General features: G+C 37.4%; 1 protein-coding gene across 1 annotated transcript in view; it reads left to right on the forward strand.

Moving 5' to 3' along the window:
- The first annotated feature begins 12,400 nt into the window (after nucleotides 1-12,400).
- The window catches only part of SPINK5 (serine peptidase inhibitor Kazal type 5), a 71,883-nt gene continuing 60,222 nt past the window's right edge, over nucleotides 12,401-24,061 (forward strand). Inside the window, exons 1-4 of the mRNA XM_063087665.1 lie at nucleotides 12,401-12,455; nucleotides 13,693-13,718; nucleotides 18,140-18,267; nucleotides 19,912-19,984. Coding sequence (XP_062943735.1) covers nucleotides 12,401-12,455; nucleotides 13,693-13,718; nucleotides 18,140-18,267; nucleotides 19,912-19,984 — 282 coding nt within the window. The remainder of the gene's footprint in view (nucleotides 12,456-13,692; nucleotides 13,719-18,139; nucleotides 18,268-19,911; nucleotides 19,985-24,061) is intronic.

Genomic DNA, 24,061 nt, shown 5'->3' on the forward strand with positions numbered 1-24,061 from the left:
AAGGCTGTCTATGTGGCTGGTAAATAAATGTCTGCTATATGTAGTTTCTTGCTCAGAAATATTGATATTATTTTCTAGAAAAAAACTGTCTTAAGCAGTTTTACAGTAAGAATTTAATGATGGAATGCATTAATATCACATGGGAGGAATTTTTGTTTATTGTCATAGTAAACAAAAAACTCCACTAAATAAAAAATAATTTTCAAATTTAACTTTAATTTTAGCTCCTACCCCCCTTCCCTGTAGTGTTAGATAACTAATCAGTGATAGTGGGTTATATAGTGGTGCAGTGGGTGATAGAATGGGCAAACTAAAAATATCAGATAGAAGAAATTACCAGAGCAAAAACTTTGATTAGCATAATTGTTTAAGAACTGATTCATTCCAATTAGTTGAATTTTTCAAATAGACAAGGCTAAACCTTTTTAAGCATCCAAACTAACTTTTTACATGTCCTGTATATTGCTCACCCTGCCCACATATACTGGTTTATATGAATTACTTGTCTGCCTGATTGTGGGTTGAACTGAAAGTTATCTATTGGGTCAGGAAGAAAAAAAAATCTATTAGTAGAGTATAAAGATATAGAAGGATTTAAGCAAAGTTTCTGGGAAGTTTCCAATAGTATTATTCATATTGCACACCACAATCAAAGTCTGCTTATGGCTTCAGGTTGCTTTTAGGATGAACATGAAGTTGTCCTTATCATGGGTTATATACATCCCCTGCTTACTTGTCCAGTTACAGTTCATACCACCGCCTCCCTCACTTCTTGCTCTAGCCACTTTGGTCTTACTTCAACTTCTTGTCATGTAATGTTTTCTTCCTTCATATGGTTGGAATGCTGTTACTTTCCTTTCAACTGGTTTTTACCAATAATAACAACTCTTTTCTCTTTCTTATAATTGAGCCTAATTTCATCTGAGAAACCCCCTCGACAGGTCAAATCTCTCTATTATGTGCTAGCTTTTCTCCATGAACATCTTCTCAAAAGATCTTCTGAAGATTCGATTGAACAATGGACTATTTGCACTATTTTTCCTGCTCTTCCACTGTACTATAATCTCTTAGAGGTAAGAGATTGTATCTGTTTTGTTCACAAATTTAACATTGGGCTCTAGTGCACAGTGCCAGGAAAACGTAGGCATTTAGTAAATATTTGTGGTATTCATGTGGAGAGTATTATGGAATCCATCTGGAATACCATAACATTTTTCTAACTTTGAGCTCATATTTTTGACTTTTTAAAATCGTATTTTAGTAACTTGGTCTTATGCCTGAAAATTCCCTGAGTTCATACTTATTATTTATTCCCTTCTTCTTTTTTTCTTTTCTGTGTAATGAGTAAATGTTATGGTATGACACAATGGCTAGTCTTATTTATCTTGGTATGTAATTCCTTCAGAATGTATTCTTAATTTTTAAGTCTTAAGACATATGTGAGTCTCAGCTTGACTCCACTTACAAGCCATGTGGCCTGGTGTCAGTCACTGAGCCTCTCTCTGTCTTGATACCTTCCTTTTAGCCTAGCCTTCTTTTTCAAAGCAAAGAAATCAAATAGAACAATAATTGTGTAAGTTTGTTGTAAATTATAAAGCCAAATTCAACTTTCAGGAATAATTTTTTACTAATTCATTCATTAATTTTTTTTAAAAAAAATATTATTATTTATCTAATTGGAGAGACAGAGAAGTCAACTGACAATTGCAAGACCCTGTCACTAGTGCACTGTGTGGAAGTAGGCACTGGGTACTGTGGAAATACAGAGCAGGGACACTCTATAAAGGGTCTGGGAAGGAGTCCCAGGGAAGGTAAAGTCTAAACTGAGTCCTACAAACCAAAAGATGGCAGTTGAAGAAGGAAAAGATCATTCCACAAAGGGACAGAAGCAATATGTAAATGTCTTGCAGGTGAGAAAGAACACTGAGAAAACTTTGTGAGTAGATGGTGTTTGGGTTAAAGCAGGTGAAGTCTGGGAATCTGTCTAGCTCAGTTATCCACCTTATTGAAGGACATTAAAACACGTCAGTCAAGGGCCCTCTGGAGTAGCAAAGAAGATTTATACAAGGAAACAAGTTGGGGAATAACAAATGAAAAATGTAAACTCCATTGCGAAAGTTTATTAACATCCGTTTGTTTCTTACCTTATGTAATGACAGAGAGTTTCTCCTTGACCAGACTTTGGTCAGGCTCCTCTGAGCACTCTTCTTGACTAGGTCTCAGCCTTAGCCTATGAGAACTGCAAACACTCAGAACAAATAATTTTGCCTACCTCCCTCTTCACTACGAGACTTGAACAAACACTAGCATAGTTTCTTATAGCTCAAGCACATGTCCCTGAGATGGCCCAGCTGCCATTTTTTTAAGTTCCTGCCTAAGAAAGCTAAATGCTATCCAAAGAATTTACTGTTCCAGCCAAAACCTGACTACAGGCCCCTATCCTCTCATTTCTTAGACCATTTACTTGAGAAAACATATACTTTAAAACCTTTTTCTGCCCTTTTGCGATATAAATCTTCTCCAATTCAGACATATTTTCCTAAGGACCTGGAAGCCATTCCTTTGAAATGCAATTATCAAGAAGGATAGAACCTCTGTTTCCCAGTCTCTTTGGGAAGGTAGGAGCCTAATATCAATAAGGGCCAATTAGTAAACACAGATGGCCTAACCACAATGACCTATCTTCCTTCCTCAACTTCCTTCAGTACTTTTCCTTTAGTACATTCTGGAGTTAAAAACGCCTACTGCCTTTTGTTCTAGCAGAATTGAATTCATTTTATATTGAGGTTTCTTTTTCCTACTGCAATAGCTTGCATAAAATGTCTTGCTTCTTTTAACAAATGTTCAGCTCTGTTTCTCTGTGGCACTATTCTACATAAAATAAATTTTATTTTTTTATTTGATACATAATTATACATATTTATGGAGTACATGTGATATTTTGATAAATGTATACAATGTGTAATAATCAAATCAGGGTGATTGGGATATTCATCATTTCAAACATTTCTCATTTCTTTGTGTTGGGAACATTCCAAATCTTCTCTTCTAGTTATTTTGAAACATACAATAAATTATTGTTAAGTATAGTCATCTTACTGTGCTGTTGAACACTAGAACTCTTTCCTTCTATTTAATCATTTTTGCATCCATTAACAAACCTTTCTTCATCTCCCCCCATCCCACTCTTTTCAGCCTCTGGTAACCAGTGTTCTAAATTTAATATAATATTTACTGGAAGGCAAAGAAACCTATGTAAGACTGAGTCCTAAATTGTATAGCAGTGTACAAAGTGTACATGTGGCTATGTCAGTATCTATGGTGAGTGTGTTTGCTAGGACTTCCATAGCAAAATACCACAGACTAGGTGACTTAAAAATTTATATTCTCCCTGTTCTGGAGGATGGAATTCTAAGATCAAGGTGTTATCAGGTTCTTTTTTTTTCTGAAGCCTCTCCTTAGTTTGCCATGGCTGCCTTCTTGCTGTGTCCTCACGTGTCTTTCTGTGTGTGTGCACCCCTTGTATATCTCCTGTATGTTTAAATTTTCTTTTATTAGGACAGCAGTCAGTTTGGAGTAAGGCCCACCCTGACAGCCTTACTTTAGCTTAATTATCACTTTAACAGCCTTATCTCTAAATACAGGCATATTCTGAGGTATAGGGGTTTAGGGTCTCAACATATAAATTTTGGGGGATGTGATTCATAACATAATAGTGACTGCCTGAGAAAAGTTAGTTATAGGTGTAGGTAATGTGGTTATTACAATATGTAGTGATTAGGAGCTTGGGTTCTGAGGTTTGACTGCCTTGATTGAATTGATTGCTATCATTCACAAAGATCACTGTTTACAAGTTATATGACCTTGGGAAAATTATAGAAAGCCATTAAACCTTAATTTTTTTACCTGTAAGAAAAGAATAACATGATACTTACCCTTTACATTTATTGTTGTACCTGTCACTAAGTGCACAATAAATGTTAGCAAATTTTATATTTCTTTAAAAATTGTCTTATAGAGACCATTTTTCCTAATTTTGTTTAGAAATTAATTTTGTGTATTACCCTTTGGTGGTGTACCTTCTTGATTTTTCATATTTCTGGTATCTTTCCTTTGATGTTTAGTCATTGTGGCAGGGGATTTCACAGTCCACTGGTTTGATACAATTGTCTGGCTTGGATGCTGCTGGAGCTGCCAATTTGGTATGGCTGCCTCAGTGTCTGCTCAGTTGCCCACTAGTGCCTCGGGTATGTGGTCGCCTTGGATCTTGGGCCTCTCAGAGGAGGTGCCTCTCTGGTTAGCATGCACTCGACCAGGCTGGGGATGGAGTCGGGCAGTGGTAGCAGGGCCTACCTGCTGGGTTGGGCACTGGCACCACAGGGCGCGTAGTCTCCAAGGATCTTGGGCCTCTCTGGCTGGGCGCCTCTCTGATTGGTGTGCCCTCAGTGGGGCTGGTGATGGAGTTGGGTGGTGGTGGCAAGACCCACCCATTGGGTTGCACGCCGGCACCACAGGGCGTGTGGTCTCCACAGATCCTGGGCCTCTCCAGCTGGGCGCCTCTCCGATTGGGCATGCACTCGTCAGGGCTGGGGATGGAGTCGGGCTGGCTTATCCAACAATCAAAACCTGGGCCTGGGTGGGTGCTGATGAGGACTCAGCAACAGATAGGAAACCAGACCTAGAAAAGCAGCTGTCCCTACACCAACTCTGTCACCACCACCCACAAAAAAAATTACCTAGAAGAAAGGAAGACACATTCCAAGGATCACTGAGCTGCTGCTTAACATGGTTCAATAACATTCACATAAAGTAGCATTTAAAATCTCTTTTAACAACCAACAGATTGGGAGGAAATATTTGCAAAATATACATCTGACAAAGGATTAATATCCAGAATATATAAGGAACTCAAACAACTTTACAACAAAAAAACAAGTAACCCGGTTAAAAAAATGGGCAAAAGAGCTAAACAGGCATTTCTCAAAGGAAGATATACGAATGGCCAAAAGACACATGAAAAAATGCTCAGCATCACTCAGGATTCAGGAAATGCAAATCAAAACCACACTGAGATACCATCTCACCGCAGTTAAGATGGCTAATATCCAAAAGACTGTGAATGATAAATGCTGGCGAGGTTGCAGAGAAAAGGGAACTCTCATACATTGTTGGTGGGACTGCAAAATGGTGCAGCCTCTATGGAAAATGGTATGGAGGTTCCTCAAACAATTGCAGATAGATCTACCATACGACCCAGCTATCCCACTGCTGGGAATATACCCAGAGGAATGGAAATCATCAAGTCGAAGGTATACCTGTTCCCCAATGTTCATCGAGCACTCTTTACAATAGCTAAGAGTTGGAACCAGCCCAAATGTCCATCATCAGATGAGTGGATACGGAAAATGTGGTACATCTACACAATGGAATACTACTCAGCTATAAAAACGAATGAAATACTGCCATTCTCAACGACATGGATGGACCTAGAGAGAATTATATTAAGTGAAACAAGTCAGGCACAGAAAGAGAAATATCACATGTTCTCACTTATTTGTGGGAATAAATAAATAAATACACACACAAAAAAAAAACCCGGGGCGGGGGGTGGGGGAGGGAAGAAGACACAACAATCACAATTCCTTGAAGTTGATACACAAGTGAACAGATATGAGGTCGTTGGGAGGGAGGAGGGAGAGGGAGGAGGGAGGTTTCAGTAATGGGACACAATGATCAAGCACATTGTATATTGACGAAATAAAATAAAATTGAAAAAAAAATTAATTTTGTGTAGAAATCTCACAATTTTGTTCTTGCTTACTGTATGCACACACCAATGTATATTACACATATAAAAGATGCAATTCGGTATACCCTTAGCTGCTTCAAAATGTATTCATTATGTTATTTTTGAAGGATGGTAGCTCTACAAATCTCCCTTTTCTATAGTCAGCACAAATCCTAGAAGACTTTAGAATGTACTAAATTTTCAGGTGATGGACAGTGTGGGGCCATAGAAAGAGGCATCAGGTAATATACAGCTCAAGTATAACTGTAGGTGCAAAAGTAGAAAAAACCCCACATTCATGCATACATTATAGAACTAACTCTGTTTCCCCTTCCTAGCTATCCCTTACTGATTAAGATTGTATAGCAAGTAGAATCGCAAGCTCCCCACTCAGCAGGAAATAAAATAGAGCCATCTAGGCCCTCAAAGGTAGCATCACAGAAAAGAAACCAGACGAGATCTTGGCACCACAGATAATGTGAGAAAGCTTCTGACTGTTACGCTTGAAGACACTATATCTTGTCTTCTCCAATACATCTCTCAAAGGTGGCATCACAGAACAGAAACCAGATAAGACCTTAGCACCAAAAATAATGTGAGAAAACAGCTAACCACCATGCTTCAAGACCCTGTGTTGTCTCCTTCAATCCATCTACCTATATAAACCCCAACCCTCAGTTTATTGGGGAAGAAGTTGGGACTTTATCTTCTGTCTCCTAATCAACTTCTTCAAAATAAAAGAAAGCCTTTCCTTTAAGTTCTATCTTGCAGGTGTGATTGGCAATCCTACAGCAGTGAGAACTCTGACCCACATAGCTTAAGGATTACCTGGACTAAGTCGGCCTCTCGCACTTTGGCTGATCCTGTGGGAATCATTCATTACCATAGAGAGAAACCAGATGTTGTATTTAGGAACCAAATATAATCCCATATGTAGCCCTTAATACAGTTAAAAATTAGACACTGCAAATTGTGTTTCCTTAATTCTTTTTTTAAGTTATTTATTTATTATTTTTATTAATTGTTTTACATTCTAAGATGTTGTGGAGCTGGAGCAGTTGGTAGGAGGGGGAGATGGAAAGGGGCTGGGGTTAGAGTGAAAGGAGGAGGATGAAGGGGGCATGGTCAAGGCCTGTGGCACCTCCCTCATTCTGACAGGGGAGCCCAGGGGTCTTCCTTCCGGCAGTCTCAGGGTCCCGGCTGAGCTGGCTGTTCAATGGGGGTGGGTGAGGTCCATAGCACCCCCTCACCCCAGGAGCCCGGGGTGCTTCTGGAGGTGGCTTGGTGGTCATCACTGGGCTGGATACAGACGTCAAGGGGCATGGTTGAGGCCCTCGGCCCCTCACTGTCCCATCTTGGAAGCCTGGGGCACTTCTGATGGCAGCTCCGTGGCCGTTGCTGGGCTGGATGTGGATGTGGGCGGGGGTGTGTCTGAGGCTCTTGGACCTCTGCTGTCCCGGCTTGGGCGCCTGGGGTGGTTCCAGCGGCAGTCTGGCGGTCATTGCTAAACTGCATGCAGACTCTGGGGTGGCATAGCTGTGGCCTTTGGAACCCCTAACCTTGGCTTGGGAGCCGGATTCTAGGAGTGGCCTGATGGTTATTGCTGTGCTGGATGTGGATGTTGGAGTGACGTGGCTGAGGCCCTCAGACTTCCCTCCACCCCAGCTCAGGAGCCTGGCATGCTTCTGGCGGCAGGTTGGTGGTCATCACTTGACTGGATGTGGACATTGGGGAGGCAAGGCCGAAGCCGTCAGTCCTCCTTCCACCCCAGCTTGGGAGCCTGGGGGGCTTCCAGTCCTTCTAGGTTTTATAGGTGTTCTTTGGTGGTGTTAGACCTTTACTGCTTAATAGCAGAACTTTATCTCTAACCTGTGGGTAATTTTTTTTTTTTTCAGTTCTGTGTTGGATTATTCACTATTCTCACCACTTAAACTCTGTACTAGAACTAATTTGTTGTCCTTTGCTTACTTTTAAAATGGGGGAACTTCCTGTGGGAACCAGCACTTGAGCCCTGCAGTTGAGCTAAATTGCTGCTTTGCTCCTGATTCTCTGGGGAAGGCTTTTTTGTGCAGCTCAGGTTGTAATCATTGACCTTGTAGGTAATTCCAGGTGTTGTGAGGTCTAGCACATCTGGGTTGTGTGGAAACTCTGGTCTGGGCCTGAGTCTTTTCAGCAAACTGCACCCCATACAGTTCTATATTCCTGACCAGTCTTCACTGAGTGGTCCTGTGCTGATTGGAGGGCAGATTCACTGTCCATGCTGTGCCCTGATGTTTCCCCAGTGGACCCATCTCTCCCAGCCCCTGCACTCCAAACACTTCCCATGGGGTAGACCCTGCACTGGTCCTTTGAGATAACTCACCAGCCTCTGATTGGCTCCTTTATTCACTTGTCTGTGGCCCCTTGCTCCTATGTGGGTCCACGGGCATCCTGTTAGTGGTCTTGCTGTCCCGGGGGCCACCAAGGCCCTCTTCTCCCCTGCAACCTCCAAGCAATTTCATATGAAGGGCCCAGCTGTGGCTTTTGCCAACTCTTGCTCCGTGTGCTCACCAGGGCCAGCCTTGAAGCAACCAGGGCTCAAAAGAGTCAGAGTGGTCCTTTCTTTCACTCATTTTGACTTCTCCTGCCTTCATGAGCTCCATAGGTCTTTCCTCCTCTTCCCCTGAGCTCTAGTGGCCTGTTTTATTAATTCTAATTTAATAAAACAACAATTACATCTATAAATAGCACGGTCTATATATGCAGTAAACAAACAATGCCCATCCCATTCTATTCTTAGATATAATCAGATGCTTATCTCTATAGTTTCTTAGTCTTTCCAGACAAACAGAAAGGAATTCTCACAGTGGAAGTAAAGCTAGTTGTTAATGGAGCATACAGAGATAAAAAGGTGAGTGGGTAGAGGCTATTTTCCAGTTAGCATCTTTGACAAAGTAGCCATGTCATACTGATGGGGGAAAATATTAGAATTATAGAAAAGAGAATTAAAAATTAAGTAAATAAAAGGGAAATTATTTCATCTTATAAGATCTATTAGGATATAGCTCTTTGAAGGATACAAGTCTTTTTAGTCATGGTCATAACACGCCCTCTTTTTGCCCATGTGATTATGGGTCTTTGGTAAATGTATGAATGAGTATGTGAGAGTAGGGGATTAGAGAAAAGAACTACATTAGCAGTTGAAGAGTAGGGGATTAGAGAAAAGAACTACATTAGCAGTTGAATGCTGTGCCTAGTGTATAGGTTTATAATGTCTGGATTACCTTTGAACTGCTTGAAAGTCTGTGAGGTAGCACAGGGACTCAGAGAAATTAAGGGTGTAAAAGGTGAGTGACAAGGCTGAAATGATCATCCATGCTAGTTTCTGTTCCAAGGTTCTTTAATGCTACTATTTTTGTCAGGTAAGGAAAGGATAATAACACCTAGTTTGCTACCTCACAACATTGTGTAAACAAATCAAGAGAGCTAGTAAATGGCAGATTGTTTTGAAAGCCGTGGAAGGTAATTTAATCATAAGGGACTGTAGTTTTTTTCTTAACTGTTATCATCATCAAGGATCTCTCTGCATAGAAAAGGAGAAGACTTGAACAATGGTATGATAACTTTGGATTTTGGAAATAACTTTTGTCTCAGTACCATTACTGGTCTACAAAAGTCTTGTTTACTTTATAATTTTCTCATTTCCTCCCTCTGTCAATATCCTTCAGGTGAGTTCAGATACTGGTCCACTTGATAAATGTGTAGGATTGTAAAGTTTATAGTTTTTCTTATTTAACCCCATTTCTTACTAATGAGAGGGAAGAGGGTTCAACACGTTTGAAAAATGATTGAAAAAGCTGAAAATAAAGATGGAATTTTAAAATTGAGAAAAAATACTCTGATAACCTAACTCTGACCCAAACCCCAGGTCTCTAAAACTTCAATCCCATTCATTTGAATTTGATATCCATGGTGGTTTTTAGAAATAAGGAGCAATTAATAGGGCATGTGATGAGTCACCTCTGGATTGACAACATTTCTGAAATGGAATGAAGAAAAGCCATGATATCATGAGCCAGGTGATGAGTGCTTCCAATATTGGGTGTACTTACTCAATATTCTTTTGACTGCCTTCTCCTCTTGGAAAAGGTTATCAGTTCCAAACCTTATTCATTATTTCAGGAGGTTCTGGGAGTCAGGGAGGAGCTCTCTTCCAGTAAGAAGGAAACCAACTCCTTCAACTTTTCCGCATAGCAGAGATTCTTCAGAGAGGCAGTCATCATTTGTGTCTTGTGTTCAACCCTAGCTCCACTTCCACTCCTGGGAATACTATCTGTTTGGGTTAGATTTGTAGTCATCGGAGCATATTACACAATCACCAGTTCTGTTATAAGGCATTAAATCTTCCTGCCATCAAAAACAAGAGTGTATGGTTCGAAGACATTTCATATGGTCTGACAGGGCAGATGAAAGATAAAAAATTAGTATTAGCATGCCCATAGAAGAGGCTTTCATAGATAGTGACAAGGATTTGATGATTGAAATGGAGCAATGATTTTGTTAACTATGAAATAGCTAATACTTTGATTTTGTTTTAGGTATTGTGGTTTAGAATACAACTAGAAAGTGAAAAGAGAACATATACCTTTATGTTTAATGTCACTTTGCAATGTGTTAGGGGAATTATTCTATTCTGAGTAGACTTAAATCTGTTGTTGAGAAGCAAGTTAACAAGACATAGACTTTTCTTTAAATCTTAGAAGTTATCTAGTACAACCACATCATTATAGTGTCATAAAAATGGAAGAATAGCTATCATTAGCTATAAAGCTTATAACATATACTTGGTATTGTTGTAAGCATCACACACACACACGCACACACACACACTACTTCTAAACCTTACAACCATTGTACAAAGTAGGTATTATTATCTTGATTTTACATATTAGGAAACTGAGGCTCAGAGAAAATAAATGACTTGCTCAAGGCAAGATTGCTAGTAATTGGTGAGTCAAGATTTGGACCCAGATCTACTTTGCTCCAAAGCCAGTTCTGTTTCTTTTAGCAGATTTCCTGACTCCCTGTCCCATTCTCTTTCCATTAATCTGTGATGGATTTTGATTTCCTAACCTGAAACAGTAATGCAGTTTGAACTTCCTCTCCATGATCACTAATTTACCAAACCACTGGAAAGTAACAAAGCTACTACAATAGTGAAGACCTTGAAACCAATCATTATATTTTTATAGAGAATTACTTATTTCGTGGGGAAAAAAAAGAAAGGACATACTCTCACTTTGATGGTTCTCATAATATTGACATGATCCCAAAGTTGGCCAGCCTTGATCAGTTTTCTGGAACAATTATCAAAAGTCCTTTGATCACATGAAGTCCAAAACTTCCCTTCTATGGATGTGGAGACACTGAGAAGTACTAGAAGCAAACTACGTGGCTCTTGCTTCAGTCCTCTTTGCATGGTTCTTCAGGTGACATTTTAAGCTGGTAGAGTAATATATGCTGGTAGAATAAAGGTATTACTCATAGGATGAAAGAAACTTTTTTTAGAAAAATGATACATTTATATAATTATGATTTTTAATAGTTTATTTCATCTTTCCTTTTTGGGAGACTAAATAATGGGGCAATGCAGGAATAAACAATTTACTGATTGAGCCCAATTTTTCAGACAGTAATGTGATAGTGATGGGTTATGAAAAGTTAAACCTTGAATCTCTAATATTTATGATTATGTTATGATGATTGGTTAGAATATAAGATTGGACTTTAGGATATGAAATACCCTTCAGATTGAGAATTTTTTTAAGTAGTTGTATACAAGCTTTGTTTTCAGAAAGTTCCAGCCTTTGCTAATGCATGAGGGGGAAGCAGTGTGTGAAATGGGAAGAATGCTGAACTCGCGGTCTGCTGGCGAGTCCCAGTGTTGCCTCTTCCATCTGAACTGCTGGGGAAAGTCTTTTCTCCTTCTCTGAGTTTCTGTTTCCTCATGTATTCAGTGTTATAGTTTTGTTAGGTTATTTCTTTGGGTCATTTAACTCAATGTATATATGAGTCTGTGACACTGAATTCAGACACTTCATAACATCTATGGATAGAAACAACAGGAACCCCAGTTTCTCTTACTATAGGCAGCTTTCTCCAGGTGTGGAAATCTACTTTTTACCTGACTGGTAGAACAACCAATCTGCCTTCTTTTCCCCTCCCCTCCCACTTAGGTAAGGAGTTCAGTTAGAAACATGTTTGTCTATGAGGTAGTATGTCTGGTGTTGCTGAGGAATTCAGTTCTTGTATAGGATTATGGAGTATTAAAGTTTGAGTAGGGTTCTCGGACTCAATCTATTGTCTTCTGGGGAAAGTATAAAAACACATTGCTACTTTAGAAATAGACATTATCTCTTCAAATTGGCCACCTTGACAGGATCCTAAAGGATGGAAGCTAAATCAATGTGGTATATTAAGTCTAGCACAGCCTTGAACAACTGGTTTTACGAGGGTGTCACCGGTACTTGCCAGTATACATAAAAGTAAGCTGCATCTCCACAAGTTCAGTCTTAGAGCACCAGCTGAGCAATGCACGGAGCAGATTTGTAACCAACTTACATCATCTTCAACATGAAGACAGCCACAGTGCCAGTGCTTCTGACCCTGGCTCTTTGCTTCATACAAGGTGAGCAATTTACATGTAATTTAAGCCTTTTGTTACACATGTGAAAGCCCTGGAGAGGGAACTCCCCCCTACCCTGCCAAAAAAAATATTTATGTATGTATGCACAATCCTGAAATACCTTGCCAGACACAGAATTTCGAAGATTTATATATGTGGCTTGATACCTATGTTGTTATCTTTAGAAATGGCAAGTAATTTCAGATAATCTAAAATTTTACCCATGAAAAATCCTTTCATTAATTCTATATTAGTTCTGAAAAACTAATAGATTCATCTTCATCTTCCCCTCACTAAGCATACCAATTCATACTGAATATGTATGTATATGTATATAAAATAGACATTTAAAAGTGTGCATGTAATATATGTATTTAAATACTATATGTATAAATAAAATGATAAAAGACCAAATTCAATCTTCTGTTCTTTTTTCAAAGCAATAGTGCCTTCTAGCTTATTTTATTTTTGTGTTTTCAAATCCTGAATGTACTGAAAGTATTTCTCCTAAAGAATGAGGGACTTCTGTGGAAGTTAGAAGGTAGCATTTGTTATTTGATTTTGAAGAGAACATGAATTGCCTAGACTTATTTTGCTCTGAAGCAATGACACGTTTAGAAAGAGAACCTCAGAGATGCAAGTCAGTAAGATCATTACACGCAAATGCTGCCCACTTTCCTAAAATAAATGTGTAGGTACAAAAGAGTTTGTTAATGAGACAGCATAACAGTCTGTGATTTTAACTAATCTTAATTTTTGCCAGATCTCTAATTTTTGTATCTTTTATAAGGAGGCAGAGTTTCCAGAATTCAGAAAATTGAAATTTGTGTGTATATATGATATAAACTTCATGCTACATTATACTTTTAAATTATATTATAATTGGCATAATATATTTTATATGTATGTTATGTTATAATTTTAAAATGGAACCTGCCATCCTTTACACTGAATGGACCTTTTGGAAATTAGATATTTTGAGGAGGTCACATAGCACATGAGAGCTATTTTCCAAAGTAGTTGAATTTTTCTGAGTGATTGAACATTTGTGAGTATATATTCTGACTGGTGGTGTAGTGCCCACACTTTATTTGCCATGGTAAATCTTAATGTGTTTGAAAACAACTTGTGGTTTTACAATGTATTGTTGTTAAAGCAATCAAGACACTGCATTTAGTGAATTGTTTATTTATTAAATATTTTCATTCCCTTAAATTTGGTTTCTGCATTTTTGTCCTAGATGCTACCAGTGAGGAAGAAGATCAGGTTAGTCCTGCTTTTTCTGTTCATTGAATTCATTCCAAGATCCCTAAAGAAAAATGGTTTGTGGCCTACGCCTTGATGTTAATAATACAGACATATTATTATACTGATAGGTACTGATAGCTTTTGTTAAAAACACAGAAACAGGTCTTTATGAATCAAGCCATGACACTCTCTCTCTCTCTGGCTGTCTCTCTCTCTCTCTGTGTCACACACACACACACACACACACACACACAATGTGTTAATGATGATGAATATCTGCAAAAGGCAATTTACCATGCTAGAGAAGTGCTTTAAAATTCCATAAACAGACAAGAAATACATCAACCAGTGAACTACTATCACTCTGTTTAACAGTTAAACAAGCCATGTTACACCACATAGGAAGCTAAAATAAGTTTTCTGGTAACCATTATGCAAAAGGGGGGTGTCCATATCTTGTATATAGTCAGTATATAGATTTCATTCAATAAATATTTATTGAGCATCAATTATGCACCAGACCCTGTTTGAGATGTTGGGGATATTCTAAAGTACATAAAATAGATAAAGACCCTGCCCTTCTAAAACTTACATTTTAGTGGAAGAAAACAGTCAAATTAATGAGTAAATGAGTAAAATATATTGCATTAAATAATAGTTAGTCCTAGCAGAAAAATAAAGCAGGATGCAGGGTAGAAATTCCTGAGAATGGAGGTAGCATCTGTTCTCATTGGGATAGTCTGGGAAATTCTCCCTACAGTGATAGTAATAGAATAAGGATCTGAAGGCCATGAGGGAGTGAACTGTGAAGGTATTTGCAACTTACAGCAGACAGGCAGAAACACCTGTGCTGGGAGAGGACCTGATGCAGGAGGCGCTTTACCAACTCTTTAAAGTATTTCCTTTGAAAAATGAAAAATATTTTCTACAGAAGTTAAATGTTTTCATCTATTTGACAGACAAGTTAAAAGGGCTAATTATTCATTCACACGCAGGCACAAACACACATTTGATATATTTACACACACACACTACTACGCATGCTATTAATTCAGCACTTAAAACACTAAGTGCTTTAAGTGTTTTTCTAAATATGTAGCAAAATTTGCTGTCTCTCAAAAGCCACGAATATTTTAAGAATTAAAAAGTGAAATGACTATTCTCTACACTGAAACACTTAAAACCACTGTTAAAATATTCTAATATTCTCTTGCTGTTTTTTATTGCAACAATTTTTTTTTGAAAAGAACTTCTTACAGGAATGTTCTAGAAAATTTCATCATAGTCTCTATTATTTCACCTAAGTTTTGCTGATTAAGGAGAGGTCCAGAAAGCATGGTAGAGAAAGAAAAAAGGCTGAATTTTGGGGAATCCGAAAGCATGCTCACTTGGACTTTTGTCATTGGAAAAAGAAGGACATTGTATAAATCTCACTGTGCAGGAAGCCATCATTTTCTTTTCCAGAGTCCATGATAATGAGTGGTGATTTCTAGTAGGTATCGCAAGTTTGCACTGATATTTTTTTATACCATTATACGCTATTTCACTAGAAAATGTTTTAAAAACATAGGTTTAGACACCTTTTATATTGGTCTAAAAGGCAAAGAAGAATACAAAGAAGTAATTATTTGTCTGGGAATCTTTCTAATTATAGTCTTTGGATAGTGTGTCAGAAAGGAAAACTATGGCTTTAGTATTTCTGACAGTGCTGGAATTATTGTTATTTTCCCAAGTTCAGCTTGGGTTCTTTCTAGCACCATAAAATCATGTTGAATGCTATAGCATGAGCCAGAACAGCATGGAAAAGCTGGAAGTTATACTGAAAGTAAGCAGTTGCTGAAATGTCATCTCCCCACCTCAGGATGACTTTTGGTTCTACATCTTGTGTTTCAATCCTCTGTATTATGGTAATTGGAAGGATGTTCCATTTTCCCTAAAGAAAAACCTACATGGTTGCTTTCAACTGTTATGGTCTTTTTCTGTTTCCAAAGAGAGTATATTGGATAATTTCATAACTCAGAAAAATAGCACTGACTCCCATCTTAAAGAATTAACATCTGTGAGCAGGTTTCTCAACCTACTCTCTGGGCCTCTGATGCCCATTTGTAAAAAGTGGAAAGCAGGTCTTTCTAGGAATTAAGCTGTCATGTACTTATGACATCAGAGAAGTCCAATACAAATGATCCTGATTGATGCTATTTTTTACTGTGAACCATTCAGAATTACTTAGAGCTTCATTCCAGTATTATCATGAGTTTCTGTTATGTATACTTTCTCTGTGATCTACCTCATAAGAGATTTATTTCTATTGCAAAGACACCAGGCTCTTCTCTGATTCTATTATAAGGTTTTTAGAGCTCTATAGAATCAGTTATATCCTGAAAACTAAGCAATGACTTTCAAAGTTGGCACAAGATAGTATAGAATCGAACTAGACACAGATCTCAAGATGCCCAGTTGTTAATCTGTTGCCAGAAATTACTACTATGTTACTCCAACAAGATCACTGGGTGTTGATGATAATCTTAGAGATATTTTAGCAGGTCATCCTTAGAAAAATTTCCCAGGGCTGGTCTCTGATATTATTTAGTGATTCTTCTACACCATTAACCATTCTGCAGGTGCTACCAACTACCTACCATGTTTAAGAGGCTAGATTAGGTACATCTTTAGACTATAAACACTATTCAGGCAAGGATATTTCTGTCTTATTTACTGCTATATCTGTGGCTCCTAACAAATTTTAGTAATCTCATAAAAAGTGATTGTTGACTGATCAAATGATTATTATAAAGATGTCAGAATCTAAATAGAATTGTGTAATAAGTCCTCTAGAAGAGATGTGTTTGTTAGAGTTGGAACAAAAGTTCTATTTATTTACTTACCTATGAATACAAGCATTTTGAAGCAGGCTTTTTTTTTTTTTTTTTTTTGTAAAGTTAAAACAAAACTATCAAACAAAAAACTTAGATTCAAAAGGCTTGATCTAGAGGCCTAGTGAATTTTCTAAATTAATAGGAAATATAACTTTTCAATCAGTGCACCACTAATTTTAAACTTCTAGAAAAGAGTTAATGACATGTTGCAGGCTTTAGATAAAATACATTTAATAACTAAATGAAAAGAATGAACCCTCTCCTTTAAAGATCATTTCACTATCCTTCCCTCCACCAGTTATATTATTTAAAATGGTTTCCACTCCCCTCCTAAACTTGGTACAGTGCAGATATTGGTGTTTGGAAAAAGAAAGCCTAGACCAACTATAGCACAGTATGTCCTCAAAAATGCTGCATAGAACAGTAAAATAGTAGTTCCAGAGAATGTGTCATGCACACACAAAGAATAAAAACAAGAGAGACTGATGCAAGTTTTGAGAACATAGACTCATGAGGTTTGATTCTGATGGTAGTGATAGTATTGGTGGCATTGGTGGTGACGGTGAGGTGGGAGTGAGGGTGCTTTTTAAAAAAAGAACACATGTTTAAAAGTACAAAATGGCTGAGCCTTTCCCAGGACCTTGGAAGGAAGATGTGATTGTGAAGAGCCCTGAATCTTAAGCTTTATTAGCTTTAAGATAAGGCAAATAGTATATCAAAGGATCTGAGGTTTTTTTCAGAAAAAGAATCAGTCTAGAAATTTGTTTCCAAACATAAATGACGAAGAAATCCTTTTCTTTACTTAACAACTGCTAGAATTTCTAGGAGCTGGCACTTGCAGAACACCCTTCAGGAAATGTGTGCAGAGACACTTACAGTTTTCAGTGCTCACATACTTTGTTCCAGTACTTCAGCAACCTTTCCATATTCCTTTCACAGCAATTGCTATTGGCCAACTACGTATTTTATATGTGTCATCTTAGCATTTTACAATAATAATAATGAAAACCACCACCATCACAACAACAACAACAACAACAACAACAACAACAATAATAATAATAATAATAATAATAATAATAAAGGAGGAGAAAGAGGAAAGACAGAAAATCTACTTATTGAAAAACTGCTATGTATCAAGCACTCTTTGAAGGCTTTACATACTTGTAATATTTAATCTTCACAAAACCTATGAAATGTATATATTTATACCCTCAATTTTAGGTAGCTTAACAGAGCCTTTGGGAAGTTTATTTGCTAAAGATATTGGGGCCATAAATAGGAACCCTAAAATATAAGCTCAGATCTTATGACTCCAGTCCCTTATTCTTTCTATTTCACTGTTTCAGATGAATGCTTATGAGGTGAATTTGCAGGCACCAACAGAAAAGCTGGAGACATTATTTTTGTTTGTGCTGTTTGTATCAACTGAGTGAATGGCTTCTGTACAAGGGGGATAGTGGCCATTAAATAGTACTGCACAAGAAAGTTCTTCCTAGGAGGAAGGCTTGTTTTGATGAAGTTTCAGTAAACATCACTTTTTTTTTTTCTTCTTTTCTTCAGAAAGCATGCAGTGGATTTCGGGCATTGATGAAAAATGGAAAACTGTTCTGTCCCCAAGATATGGAACTTTTTCAAAACCCTAATGGAATAATGCTCATCAACAAATGTGCCACTTGCAAAATAATATTGTAAGTAAAGGTCCTTTTCTTTCAAGTGTTTGAGTTACCAGCTATTCTCTGAACTAGTAAATGTATTTTTCTAAACCTGAATGGTTAAATAAAAGTGCTTAGCAGATCACTCTGACAACTTCCATCAGATAAAGTTGGATAATTGCCACCCACGTGGAAGGCTTTTAATAATAGTGCAAATGGAATTTTAAAAGCATTCCAGAGGGCCCGGTGTTAATACTTCATGTAGCACTCTAGTCTTTTGACAATGGAGTTCCTTTTTGAGCTTCCTGGCACTGGGGAAAAAGGATTTTAAGAAAGAAAGTCAGATTCCTTGAACCTGTTGAGACCTAATTCTGTTGTAGCCTAAGGCCTGAGAAGATCCCCTTGAGAATGCTGCTAGACTCTCCTTGTGGCAACCAACCAGCAGAAGATTTGAACTGGATATACCCTAATTCTGTGAGCTGCCAGTGTCTTAGGACATCCGGGATTATGTTAGGAAGAAATAGATAAAGAGTAGATTATAGCTTCCAGCTCACTGCAGCTCAGAAAGAATTAGTATTCTGGAAGTTTATCAACATCCATCTGTTGCTTCTTACCTTTGTTTCCTTCTCTCCAAAAACATCCCAAAGGTCGAAAAAGTCTTGAGTTATCAATTGCAAATCCTCAAGCCAGAATGTCCTAATTTGTTTTTGAACAGGAGGTCATCCTCAATTTCTAACCACTATCAAAACTTCAACACTGGTACCAAGCCAATACTAAGCTTACCCATTTAAGATAATTATGCTATAATTGGCTTTTTAAATGACAGGTTGGTACGTGTCAGGGGATTTAATTTGACATATTCAATAATATAGGGATGAAGAAGTGCAAGTATGTGCTACTTCTAGTGAACAGACCGTGGGAAGACGAAAGAAGGCTGGGCAAGATTCAGGGTAGGGGAAGGCCCAGGGCAGGTTGAATAATCCTTTCTTATTCTCTTGAAATTTCAATGTAAACCAGCAGGTATATTATTTACTATAAAGTTTCCTTATTTTTATGTAGGATGTTTTAATAGAAGAGCAGATTTATGAACATAATAAATTTACTGAAAAATAAGTTCAAATAAAAGTAAAACGCCTTAAGACTTGCAAGACAGTTTATCATTTTAGAGTCAGTCATTGAATTATTATTTTTATTACCTATATAAATTATGTTGTAATAAACTTGGTTTCTTAACCTGGAAAGAAGGAGACTGTGCAAGGCCTGAAAGCTTTCTTCAAATTGCTGAAGGACTGTCTTGTGGAAGAGGATATTGATTTGCTCTGTGGGTACTGAGAGATTGAAATCAGGACCAATACAGGCAGGCAGCTTTTGGTTCAGTGTAAATATGGTCTTTCAAAGATTGTATTCAGACAGTGGCACAGATGGCTTTTACAGTTGGTGAACACCAAGCTACTAGAAGTATCCAAGGGAAGTAGTCTGTTATACAGTTATAGGCAGAAGATTTTACTTATAACAATTCCATATTTGAGAATTTTTCAGCATTGAGAATATGTGGTACTGTGCACATTTCTGGACATATGTTTACTTGGGCCAGTCAAAATTAAGTTTACCATCTAAGCTGTTATTCCTCAAAGTTGGGCAAGCATTGTCTAAGTTATGCTATTTCTCATTCTCTTTCAGGGAAAAAGAAGCAAAATCCCAGGAAAGGACCAGGCATTTATCAAGAGCCATCAGGGACACTGCCCCAGCAAAGGTAAGACTATCTGGGGCCAACCTGTCATGTCTGCTTTCGAGATGATGTTTGACTCTATTTAGAGCTATCTATTTCCTAATTACTGGGTCATACCTGTTGTGAAGCCAGCTACTTAGAAGGGAGGAAACATGGCTTAGTCCAGGGGTAGGCTAAATATCTGGTACATCATGTTCATAGCCCAACCCATGACCCAACTATCTGGAAACATTTTGGGCACAGACACTATGAGGTGGAGTAAGCCAGTCTGATGTCTGCCTTCCATGGCCATTTCTCATTTCTCCTGTCCTGTCTTAGCTCTAATAAGAGCCTTCCTGAGACTATAGAACTAAGTTCAAATCTCAGAATTCTTATTTATTGTCTACGTAACGTGGGAAATTTTTGTATCTCTGGGTCTCATTTTCTTTGTCTGTGAAATGGGTTGTGGACCAAATGGGAAACTAAGTTTAAAAAAAAAGCCACAGTGTTTAATATGTGTTAGTGGGTATTTGATCCATTCTGTTTCCTCTCTCTTTTCCTCTTTTGCTCCCTACTGCATATCTTTTCTAATACATAGAGGGTTCTTCTTGTATTATATATATTTTGCAGACTGGAACTCAGGCTAATATTTTGTTTGAGAAAAGTGTTCTGCAGTAAAATAATAAAACATTAAAAAGTAAAATAAAGGGGAAGAAAGAAACCACACAGATTTAGCCCACTTCACAACCATCTCACTTTATAAATATTTTTTTATTCGTACAAATTTTTCATTTATACAGAAATATAAAAATGAAATTAAAAAAATAAAAATTCTGTGCCCATATTGCTGGAAATTTCTGGCCTGACAAAGCTGGGGCTGTGATCAGCTATTCTGGCAACTACTCACATCACTCCAGGTCTTCTATGTAGCTTCTTCTCTAAGTTCTTCTTTCTCTTCCTCCTCTTCTGGCCCCAACACATAATTAAAATGATCACTCAGGGTAGGCACACCCTAACTACTTATAACATCCTTGTCTAGCCAAGCTGCCATCTTCCTTGGGAGTGTCACTTAGGAATGTCTGAGAACCTCATCCTCCACAGTAAACATAGTTGACTAAATTCTTTGCTTGGGCTCAACCAATCTCACTTTTAAAACAATAACACAGTCATCACTCAATCAATCAATAATTGCAAATCCTTTATCTGTAGCAAAGTGAATTCACTTCCATACCCTACAAAATCTGTGGGAGCCAGAAATGTTTAGTGGCAACTTTTAAATCTGCCTTTATTTGTCACATTCAGAGACATGCTCATTCTATAAGATCTATTCTCCTCTGTCTCCTTTATAAAAAAAAAAAGGATACATCAATGGTGATTACAAATGTAAAATACAAGCAAATGACAAACAAACAAAATGCACACTCACACATACACACACACATCAATCTTGACAAATCTCCTATTTAAAAAATATTACTAGTCAGATATTTCCACATGTAGAAACAACTTTATTGAATTTTAATCAAATAGGAGTATTAAGAAATAAAATTAAAGAACTTTAAAACATCATACCTCTTTGGTAATGATTTATGACTGAATTATATTTTTGCCTCTAGATAAAATTCTTATGGCTATATGGTTTGCTACTTAGGAAACTAGGTATAAATTAGGGCAGTTAATATTTGGCTATGTGCCTTTCAAATAATTTCTGTCTAGATTTTTACTTCTCTGTTTTTGAGTGAATTCATGCCATTACACTATATTTGTTGTTGTTGTTTTCCTTTCCACTATAAAACAATAATCTTACTTTCTCTGCTTAGATTCCTCCCATCAAAACCAACTCCACTACTCACTCTGAGAATATGCTCAATCTGCTCAAGAATTTTCCTCCTACAGACATCCTCCCTCTCTTTCATCATCAATTTCTTTGTCAGCATGTCATCCTTTCACCTCCCAACTCTAGTATTCATTCCATTATCAGGTCTTGTTGATACTGCCTCCAAAGTATATCCTAAAGTTGACTGTTTTTTATCATTTTCATCTCTACAACCCCAGTCCAGTCATTCATAATTTCTGATTTCTAATGTCTTTGGCCCATGTGGAGGCTTTTGCTTTTTAATTGATGAATTAATTCATTCAATGTTTCTCATGATTTAGATTGCCAGCTTTATAGGACATTAAGTTCATATGTATGTATGTGTGTGGTTTTGAGTTCCCAATTTTTCCATGCATTTTTTGAAGTACCCTTGTATAGTTTTCATATACATATTGAAAATAAGAAATTTACTGAGTTTGAATATGGAAGCCCAATGTGTTCAGAGAAACAAATAATTTGTAAATTAATTGGGTAAAATTGACTTTTTTATAGTATGAGTATTAACTCGCCCAACTCAAAAGCATAGAATAGCTTATCATTATCTTATAAAACTTCTACATACTTGGGCCGACCCCGTGGGTCACTCAGGAGAGTGCGGCGTTGGGAGTGCAGTGGCATTCCCACCTTGGGTTCGGATCCTATATAGGGATTGCCGGTGCACTCACTGGCTGAGCGCGGTGCGGGCAACACCAAGCCAAGGGTTACGATCCCCTTACCAGTCACAAAAAAAAATAAAAAAATAAAAATAAAAAATATTCTCTGAAGATTTATTATAATTTTCGTTAATACCTAGAAAATTTATAACTTTATTGCTAGTTTAATGGTATTTTGTTTTTGTGGTATTTCTATTAATTGCTGCAGGTTGGTCTTATATCAGACAACTTTATGATATCTTCTGTTAACTCTGGTAGCTTGTTGATTTTCCTTTTAGATGATCACATCATTTGCATTTAATAAGAGTTTTATAATTTCCCTTTTAATCTTAGCACTCCTTCATATTTCTTTCTTTCCTTGAATAATTGCCAAGGATCTAGAGTTCAATAGTTAAACAGTAATGATGATAATGAACATCAAACTGCCCTCTCTCTCCCCATATTAAAGGGAATACATCTAAAGTTTTTCCATTAAGTATAATGTTTACCAGGGGGTTGTTGTTGTTGTTTTTTCCTATAAACTTCATCAAGTTTTGGAAGGCTCTTCTATTCCTAGTCTGTTGAATCATTTTCAAGTGCCTTCTCTGAAGCTGTTGAAATAATCTGATTTTTCTCTTTTAATTTATTAATATACTACATTTCTGGATAAGTGTCTTAATGTTCAACTATTGTTTTCTTAGAGTAAATCATTCCTGATCATAATATATTTTTAATACACTGTCTGATTTGGATAATGACTTTTTTTAGAAATTTAAAATTATGTTTATAAGTAAAGTGAAGTTATACTCTTTTCTTTTTAATTTTTCTTATATGATTTGGGAATCTAAATAAAATTGCCTTGTGGGGTGGAGCTTCTGGCTATGACTGAAGAAGGAGGTCAGCAAATCCTCTCCCTAAAAAGCAATTATGAAGCTAGACAAAATTGACCAAAATAACTATTTTAGCACTCTGAAAATTCATCAGCAGTCTATGCCAATTTGGAATGCATTTAAGCCAGAAAAACTGCTGAACTCGAGATAAGAAAAAAGGGAGTCCATGAATGTTCTTGTTTAGGAATACTCCCATCTCAATCCCTGGCTAGGTTGTTATGGAGGTTCTATGAACTTCAGACTGTGAGCATCAGCAACTGCACTGCAACTGTTGAAAGGGTTTACCTAATTTGGAGTAAAGGGCAACAACCATACCCAGAAGCGTTTTTGGTGGAAGTGATGATCTCCACCAAGAGTAAAAAAGATAACCAAAGATTGTAGTCATGGTTAAGACAAACATATTTCTGGCCAAGTCTTTGCAAGTGGGCAGGAGACACCAAAGAGGACCCAAGCAATTCACAAACTTCTGGTGACTGTAAGGCTGTTCACATGCCTTTAGAGGACACAAAATGTCTCAGGGGAAGGCAAATGCTGAGGTAGATGTAAAAATAGCCTGAACTTTGCATGCCCTCTCTTATGCACAAAGGTCCATATGGAAGACTTACTAGTTTGAGATATTAGAACACAAACTATGTGTCATTGGCTGATCACCAAGCTACAAAGACATAGGAGGGAAAACCTAAGAATACAGGCTTAAAAAATTAAAACTATAATTATTTTCTTA

The sequence above is a fragment of the Cynocephalus volans genome, chromosome 2 (assembly GCF_027409185.1).
Source record: "Cynocephalus volans isolate mCynVol1 chromosome 2, mCynVol1.pri, whole genome shotgun sequence".
NCBI lineage: Eukaryota > Metazoa > Chordata > Mammalia > Dermoptera > Cynocephalidae > Cynocephalus > Cynocephalus volans.